Below are 9,285 nucleotides of genomic sequence, written 5' to 3'. Positions count from 1 at the left end.
CGAGGCCAGCCTAGTCTAAAGAGTGAGTTGCATACAGCCAGGGATAAACAGAGAAACCCTGTCTCAGAAAAAGAAAATAAAAAGAGGTCAGTGTTGAAGTGAATTCTACCATCCCAGAGATAGGATTTTGCTTCTTCCTTTCTCTTCCGGGAAGCTTTGGTTTAGTGATTATTCCACATAAGATTTGATGGGTGGGGCAAAATCATCCAATCAGATAGCAGCACTTATCAGTGGTAGAATGCATAATGGGCAAGAAGAAAAAGGTCTGTAAGGTGTCATCAGAACCAGAGAAGACACTCAAGTCCCAGAACTCTGTCACCCGTGTCCTAATCAGGTAATTTCTTCACCTAGACCAGTAGACCCTTACTGGGTTTAGAGACATGTTAGATATAAGTCTGCATAGGACATCCTGGAATCTGTCTCTTCACAAGGACATTGGGCTTGGTTCAAAATTCATGTCTGCTTTCCCCTCCAATGGCCTCTGTGCTTCTCTGAATGAATTTCAAGTGTTGAGACAGAGCCTCACAGTGTTGTAACAGGCTCTCTTATACCTGGCTAGGTAGCTGCACTGGACTGGGGAAAAAGGTCCCCTTGTCTGACCCCCTAAGCGCTGGGATGACCAGCAAATTCTTCCATGCTGTGATTCCTATCCAATTATTGGCTTCTGTTTGGTTGCTTTTTGAGACACAACCTCACTCTGTAGATCATGAACCTTTGAATTTCAGGCAGATCTTCTGCTACAGCCTCCCAACACCTGGGATTCCAGGTGGGAGATAGCCAAGTGTCTAAATTATGATTTGCTTGATGCACATTAACATCTTGTTTCTTTAAAAAAAAGATTTAATTGTTAATGTGTATGGGTACAGTGTAGCTGTAATGATGGTTGTGAGCCATCAGATGGTTGCTGGGAATGGAGGTTGCTGGATTCACTTGGCCCCACTCAATTTAGCCTAAAGATTTATTATTATATCCAAGTACAATGTAGCTTTCTTCAGATGTACCAGAGGAGGACATCAGATTTCATTAGGGATGGTTGCATGCCACAATGTGGTTGCTGGGATTTGAACTCTGGGCTTTCCAGGATAGCAGTCAGTGCTCTTAACCACTGATCCATCTCCAGGCAAAAGTCTTGTTTCTTTGCCTTTTGAAATGGGGGAACAGGGGAAGGGAAGAGAGCTTATGGGACTTTCGGGGAGTAGGGAGCCAGGAAAGGGGAATCATTTGAAATGTAAATAAAGAATATATCAAATAAAAAAGAAATATGGTCTGGTTCTACAGTATACATTAGCCTGAAGTATACAGGAATTTACTGGCTTCATCCTCATTAGTGTAAAGATTAAATTCCTAAATGTATTTTATACCTCCTCTTCCTGTTTGGAGACATAGTACAATATATAGAATGCAGTGTCTAGAAAGCATATGTGACACATACTGACTTTGAACTATCTCCCTGCCTCTTCCTGATTTTTATGATCATGGAGTAAAATATATTCATTTTAAGTTTTTGTTTGTTTGTTTTTTGTTTTGTTTTGGTTTGCTTTTTTCGATTTGGTTTTTTGAGACAGGTTTTCTTCTCTGTATATCGCTGGCTGTCTGGGAGCTCACTCTGTAGACCAGGATTGCCTCAAACTCAGAAATCTGCCTGCCTCTGCCTCCCAGAGTGCTGGGATTACAGGTGTGTGCCACCGCCCAGCCATTTTAAAGTTTTTACAATTTTTATTTAGATTGGAATCTCATTTGGTCATACACTTTTGGTTTTTCAAGGCAGGGTTTCTCTGTGCAGCCCTGGCTGTCCTGGAACTTGCTCTGTAGACCAGGCTGGCCTTCAACTCAACCTGCCTGCCTCTGCCTCCCAAGTGCTGGGATTAAAGGCCTGTGTCGCCATGCCTGGCGGTCATAAACTTTCTAACTTAGGCTGACTTTTAACTATTAATCTTCCTCTTTGTACCTCAGAAATGGATGGTAAGACATGGGACTTTTTCTTCATTTCTATTTTTTAAAGATTTATTTATTATATCTTAAGTACACTGTAGTTGTCTTCAGGCATACCAGAAGAGGGCATCAGATCTCATTACAGATGGTTGTGAGCTACCATGTGGTTGCTGGGAATTGAACTCAACCTCCAGAAGAGGAGTCAGTGCTCTTAACCACTGAACCATCTCTCCAGTCCCCATGTCACTGTGTGACCCAGGTTGTCTTGAATATGATATTCTAAATTACTACTCCTCAGTGTTTGATTCTAGGCATTTTCCAGGTTAATACAGTGATGGAGATGAAAGCCTGGGTCACTTGTATTCCAGGCAAGTACTCTAAGTAACTCAGGTAGATGTCAAGGCCCAGGCTTTAATACTCTCTCCAAGGACTGGAGAGATGGCTGAGCAGATGAGACACCACACTGGCTGCTCTCCCACAAGTCCTGTTTTAGAAGTTCTGGTTTTCTTTGCCAGTTCCATGTCAGGGATCACAAACAACTGTAATGCATCTATCGCCCTCTGCTGACTTCCTGGACACTGCATGAAAATAGTGCTCATACATGCTTGCAGTCCTGATACCCATACACACAATGCATAGCATTTTTCAATTTTGAAATAAATTTTTTTAGTTAGGTTTTAATGAGAAATGGCTGGTATACTATTTGAGTGGTTTTTGAGAGACGATTTCACAGAACCCAGGCTGTTCTTGTACTTCTGTCTTCCTTCTAGCTTTGTCCCCACTTCTTTGATATGTTGGGATTTCAGTTATGGTCTAATTTTAATACAGCTTGTTTGTAATCCCATGAATTATACTAAATGGGTTGAAGTTTTGTGGTTAAATTGAAATGGTTTTTTTTTTTTTTGAGACAGTTTCTGTACTGCCCCGATTGTCCTGGAACTCACTCTGTAGACTGGGCTAATTTCAAACTTAGATTCACCTACCACTCCTTCTCAGAGGCTGTGATTAAATGTGTGTGCCACCACCACCAGCTACCTGAAATTATTTTTAATGGTATCTTAAAAACAGGCCTGGAGATTGTTTTGTTAGGTCTGTAAGACACAGTGATTCTGGGGACTCTTGACTATAGGAATGTAATTGCTTCAGCCTGGTCAGTCGACAAGTTCCGTACTCAAATAAACATAAGCTCTTAAACTTGACCTGAAGCTCAAAGTAAAGATAGACTACATGCAATCCTGCCTCTGGCTCTAATGTTGAAACTGTAAGCTCTCTTTTGTTTTTTAAGGTTTATTTATTATATATGAGTACACTGTACCTGTCTTCAGACACTCTAGAAGAGGGAGTCAGATCTTGTGACAGGTGGTTGTGAGCCACCATGCTGTGGCTGGGATTTGAACTTAGGACCTTTGGAAGAGAAGTTAGTGCACTGAGCCATTTCTCTAACCTGAAACTGTAAGCTCTTGCTGACAAGCTCAACATCCATTCAGTAACTGAAAGGCAAATGTTTGAATAAAGACAACAGGCTAAGCAAAAGGCATCATATTGTGTTCAATTATAGGATCTTAGAGTGAGTTCGAGTCCAGCCTGGACTACATAGCCAGCTTTGGGCTACATAGCAAAACCTTGCATCAATAGAATGAACAAACAATCAAGAAGAAAAAGCCAGGCAGTGGTGGCACACTCCTTTAATCCCAGCACTTGGGAAGCAGAGACAGGCAGATTTCTGAGTTCAAGGCCATCCTGGTCTATACAGTGAGTTCCAGGACAGCTAGGGCTACACAGAGAAACCCTGTCTCGAAACACAGCAAACAATTGTTTTTCTAGTAAGGTACTAGAGAGGTGACAGAAAGAAACAAAAAAGCTGCTAAAAGACAGATAGGACCCCTTACATGTATCTAGTACATCTGTGCTCCAATGTAGTATGAATTAGATAGATTCTCTATACCTGGCTCTAAAACTTTGAAAATAAAAACTAAGCTGGATATGGCTTAAGTGAACTCCTTTTAGTCCCAGCATAAAAGGAGGCAGAGCCAGGGGGATCTGTAAGACACCCCCCAAAACCGAGGGTGCCCCAGCACCCCATGCCTCAGAAGGCGACAAACATATCCTGTGCAAGATATGGTATTGATGCAATAACATGAGGATTTCTTTTATTCCAGAGCTCTGGGGTCCATAGCTGTATACTGCACAGGGGTAGAGGACTGTGGGACCCCGAGTGCTGAATTGCAACAGCATTTGAATATGATTAATAACTGTTTTTGTTCCCCCTCGATCCACCTTCCAAAGGAATGTGGGATTCAGAATAGTAAAGGTTGGAACTGGATGGGACAATGGTAAAAATGATTGATTGATAGAGGCTGCACATGTTGTCTGTATGGGGAGCTTGATTTTGACAACAATAAACAGTGATTGAAATAGGAAAAATTCAAGTCTACAACAAGGATACAATGTGACAGATGCTTACTATGAGGGGTTAAAAGCCTCATAAGAGAGACTCTGAAAATATATTCTCCTAAATTTTCCCGCAGGATCATTTCCCAAAAGAGCCATCAGAATGGTCTTCTCTACCCCACCCAAACTTGAAAAGCTGGCTTCACAGAGCCTGGTGAGGAATGAAGCATTGACCACATCTGCTGCAGAGTACCTACCAAAGGAATTCTTCATACCTCTGTTAAAGGAGGCCGGCACTCAAAGAAAAGCAAAGATGATTAAGATCCTGGTGGAATACTGGCCCTACCCTTTCTTGCATGTTGGGTTGCTGAGTTATAAACCCAACTTTCAGATCTTCCAGGCTATACTAGCTGGAGTAGATACATGGCTGAAACGGAAGTATCGCCCGAGGTAAGCTGAATACCAGGAAAAGAAATAGCTGTGCCTAGGAGAATAAGGTGAAAGTTGGATCAGAGGCTTTGGCTGGTGTCTTAGAGGGCTATAGGTGCCTGGAAAGCTTGTGAGTCCTTGTAGTAAGTTAAATATGAAATACAGGTTTGTGCAGATTTATCCACAGAAGAATGACCCTATCTCTGTTTCCACCAGGTAACAGCTAGAGGATCTGATATGCAGGGCGGTCACCTATAATCCCAGTACTTGGGAGGCAGAGGCAGGTGAATCTATGAGTTTGAGGCCAGCCTAGTCTATAGAGTTACAGAGCCAGGGATACACAGCAAAATTATGTCCTGAAAAACTACAAACAAAAAGAAATAAGAGCTGACAGAATTCTAAGAAAATTGAACGGAAGGGAATAGGACAGGTCTTCAGATGCAGCTCAGGCAACAAAGTGCTTGGTAACAGAGACTGTACTAGAGACCCATTCCTTGAAGCCATAGAAGACAGCAGAACAAGGAAGAAATAGCACCAGAGATGATGAAAATAGTGTTGGGTCTCAATAATTTCCGTTCTGATACATAACTTGTTTTATCCACAGGATGTGCAGGCTTCAACTGGTTGACTTGAGACACCATGATGGCACAGATATGCAGGATGGAAGAGAGGATAGAGCCCACAGAGTAGAAACTGTGCATATGGAGCAGGTATTAGAGGGCCAATCTAGGTACCCAAGGAAGCAGCGTTTGAAGGTGTTCAGTGACCTTTCCTTTATGTCTTCTCTGCATGAAGATAAACACCAAACAGAGTTGTTGCAGTGGACAAAGGAGAGAAAAGATTTCCTGCATCTGTGCTGTGAGAAGTTAGAGATCGGAGATGTAAAAGTGTCCAAGGTCAGGGATGTATTAAAATTGTTACAGCTAGAGTTCATCAAGGAGTTGGAACTGAATACAGTGGGGAAACTGTCCAAACTGACAAAATATGTATCTTGCATTAGCAAGATGAGAAATCTTGAGAAACTCACGCTAGCACGCAGCTTTGGAACAAGGACTTTCATACGAGAGGAGAGGCAGAACGTCACCAAGATCTTTTCTCTGTTCCCCAAACTCAAGTGCCTCAAGCATCTCACTATTGATGATGTCTATTTTGTTGGAGACAGCATGAGAGAGTTGTTCAGGTAAGAAAGGATGAAGAGCTGTTGCTTTTACCAGAGCAAACCTCTCTTTCATATTAGAGAGTAGTGGGCACACTACTCTCTGCAGGCAAATGCACATTTAACAGTGAACATATAAGCATGATCATGTTTCATGTTAAATGACTTAAGGGTTCATATGACCACTCACAAAGCTGAGCAATGAAGTAGAATAGATTGTATGGAGAGAGCTGCCATGGTAGAAAGACCAGTATTGTGAGTCAGATTTAATGAGTTTTCCTGCATAGCAATCCTATCTGATCTAATTGGAAGGAATGGAAAAGCCACTACACAGGAAGGGCTCATATCTGTACAGTTTCCCAGGTGAATTCTGTGTTTCAGTTAGATTTGAGAGAACAGGCTCTCCCCTTCCCCTAATTCCTAAACAGTATAAGGCTCTTTGGAGACCAGGACTGGGGTAAGTTGTTCAGGGAATGCAAAGACTGGGGTTGAGTGAGGGTGAGATGTAAAGACTGAAGAGGTGAAGAAAGTTATGTCAGGGAGTCAATGATTTCTCAGAAGACATCCTGATATACACTGTCATGGGTGCCAACTTCCCTCTTCCATGGTCCCTATTAGCCTAAAGAGTAACTCTGGGTCTCTGCTTGTCAGAGAAGACTGGGAGAATCAGTCATGGAATGAGCCAGAACCCCATGACAGTGATACTCTAATGTCAAAATGGTGTAACTTGAGTAAGCCAACAGGCCAAACTGCATGTCATGCCATGGTCACTCTGACCCCAGCCATGTGATCTCTACCTAGGTATCTGGAGGCCCAGTTGGTGTCCCTCAACATCACCCTGTGTGGCCTCTCTCAGACAGATTTGGATTCATTTCCCCAGCATTTGAACTACAGCCAACTTAAACATCTGTGCTTGAGAGGTGCCACTTTAACTGACTTGAATGTAGTGCCTCTAAGAGATTTCTTAGAGAATGTTGCATATAATCTGGAGACTCTGGAATTAGAAGACTGTGGAATGAAAGACTCTCACCTCAGTATTCTTCAGCCTGCCCTGATCCAATGCTCTGAGCTCACTAGCATCAATTTGTATGACAATGACATCTCCATGAGTGTCCTGGTGGGCTTTCTGCTCAGTACTATAGATCTGAGTGAGCTGACCACAGAAAAGTACCCTGCTCCAGTAGAGATCTATAATGAGATGAATTATGTTGATGTAGAGATGTTTTCTGAGCTTGGTATTGAACTCATGAATGAACTCTTGACTGTAAGGCAACCTGATTCAGTCAGCTTTGGTTCCAATGCCTGTTATGACTGTGGTGAACGTTATGTCTATGAAGATGGGGAGGTCATATATTGTTTGTGTCAGGAGTAACAACTTGAATATATTTTTGGGTACTAAGAAATTGCCAGGGACTGGTCTCTCATCCAGAGGATGACATTTCTCAAAGTGATAAAAAAAAAAAAATGATCCAAACTCCTGTCAGGACTGACTCTTAACTGGCTTTCTCCTATCTCTGAAATTATGGTCAGATCTTGAAAACCTGATATTCTCTATGATGGACTTCTCAGTCAGTTGATCCTCAAGATCTAAGTCAGAACAGTTCTTTGACTGTACACAGTAATTGAGAGGTACTGTGTTTAACCTCTTGTTTCACATGACCTCTCAATATGCAATGAAGCTATTCTGACATTCCCCCATAACAGCATCTGCCTCATGGCTGGGTCATGTATAAAGTTTTCAAAGTAGCATTGTATGCAAAGCCAAATCTTGAAGAAGGGAGTTTTGGTGAAGGAGTACCAGATTGCAAAACAGGCTAGTAGGAGTAGTCTGGGTAGCAAAGATAGCTGAAGCAGAAGAAAACAAGAACAAAGAAGTGGAGCCTCAGCCATCATTTTAAATCCTTTTTCCCCCTAATGATGCATTGTAGCTTAGGTTGACCTTGAACTGTATTGAATACTCCTCCACTTACAGATCCAATGAGGTTGCTGACAGATAACCTCCAAGGCCAACTTGTAGACCACCTGACTGTGAGGCCATGTTTTTAAGAGCTCCTACCCTCTGATCAGCTTCTTGCACATTAAGGACACTAGTAGTCTCTGTCCTCTATAAAAGAATTGCCAGCCAGGCAAGGGGAATGGTCGTACATGCCTTTAACCCCAGCACTTGCAAGGCTGAGGCAGGTTGATTTCTGAGTTCGAGGCCAGCCTGGTCTACTGAGTGAGTTCCAGGACAGCCAGGGCTACACAGAGAAACCCTCTTTTGGACAAATCTCCCCCCAACCCCCCAAAAAAAGAGTACTGGTAGCTCTTGTAGAAGACCCAGATTCAGTACCAGCTCTCAGATGGAAGCTCATATCAGTCATTCCAATTCTGGGGTTGCCTTGTGTTCTGCATGCTTCTGCAGTCATGTGGTACACTGACATACATGAAGGGAAACACCCACAAACATTGTGTTCCTTGGCATCTATATAATCAGGTATCAAGCATGCATCAAACCTTTTGGTCTTTGTTGATTTAAAAAAAATGTGGTGGGGCAAGATTTCTCAGTAGGCAAAGGATACTAAGGGGTAAGGTTGACAATGTTGAATAATAATGGAATGGGGATGGCTGACTGTCAATGTTGAACTCTGACTTCCATAAGCATGTAGTAGCAAGAATGTTGTGGTTTGTGTGCAGACCCAAAACATAGTGTAATGTTCCCATGATTAAATATTGTGAATGGATTCTGATTATTAAACATACATATGGAAAAACTTTAGTAATGTTACTATTTTAGGTTACAATACACATTTATCCCATTTCTTAAAAACTATTCATATGCCACACATTGTTGGACTTTTTAAAATGTGGATAATTTATACATGGATAATATAAATATTCCTCTATCCAACTTCATCTGTACTGCCAATTGAATATATGGTTTCAGGGCCACCAATTACGTTCTGGACAAATATTAAAATCAGAGCAGGGGTGGATGGTCACCTGTTAGGTTCAAAAATACTTGTTCTGGTGGGAAACCAGTAACTTTGCAGGGGCTTGCAACCCTCTGTAACTCCAGTTCCAAGGTACCAGATAACCTCATCACTTCCATAAGCACTGCATGCACTGTTTTACACATACAACACACACACACATACGGTTTGGACCTGGGATTCCATTCCACAACCCAAGTCAGGTACTTCAAAAATAGTTGTATCTCCAATTCTATCTTATGTAAAGCTCCTGACCTTGTGCACCTATACTTATGTGCTCTACCTACCCAACCTGAAGACCTACATGCACACCTGTATTTGAAAAGGCTGGTCTGACTCCCAGCACATCCAGGAGACTAGGTCAAAGAGATGAGCAAATCCAGGCAAGCCTAGGCAGGTCAGTTA

General features: G+C 42.2%; 1 protein-coding gene across 1 annotated transcript; it reads left to right on the top strand.

The window, feature by feature from the left end:
* Positions 1-245: 245 nt before the first annotated feature.
* LOC127684821 (preferentially expressed antigen in melanoma-like protein 7) lies at positions 246-7,280 on the top strand. Its single transcript, XM_052181645.1, has 5 exons — positions 246-334; positions 4,092-4,243; positions 4,461-4,773; positions 5,357-5,932; positions 6,710-7,280. Exons 1-5 carry the CDS (start codon positions 246-248, stop codon positions 7,278-7,280), a joined length of 1,701 nt encoding a protein of 566 aa, XP_052037605.1.
* The last annotated feature ends 2,005 nt before the right edge of the window (positions 7,281-9,285 follow it).

This window comes from Apodemus sylvaticus, chromosome 5 (assembly GCF_947179515.1).
Source record: "Apodemus sylvaticus chromosome 5, mApoSyl1.1, whole genome shotgun sequence".
NCBI lineage: Eukaryota > Metazoa > Chordata > Mammalia > Rodentia > Muridae > Apodemus > Apodemus sylvaticus.
This window is presented reverse-complemented; position numbering and strand designations above follow the sequence as displayed.

Coding starts and splice junctions, on each gene's coding strand:
- LOC127684821 (XM_052181645.1), top strand. CDS start 246: ATGGGCAAGAAGAAAAAGGTCTGTAAGGTGTCATCAGAACCAGAGAAG. Junction 335..4,091: donor GTCACCCGTGTCCTAATCAG/GTAATTTCTTCA, acceptor CTTTTATTCCAG/AGCTCTGGGGTCCATAGCTG. Junction 4,774..5,356: donor AAACGGAAGTATCGCCCGAG/GTAAGCTGAATA, acceptor TTTTATCCACAG/GATGTGCAGGCTTCAACTGG.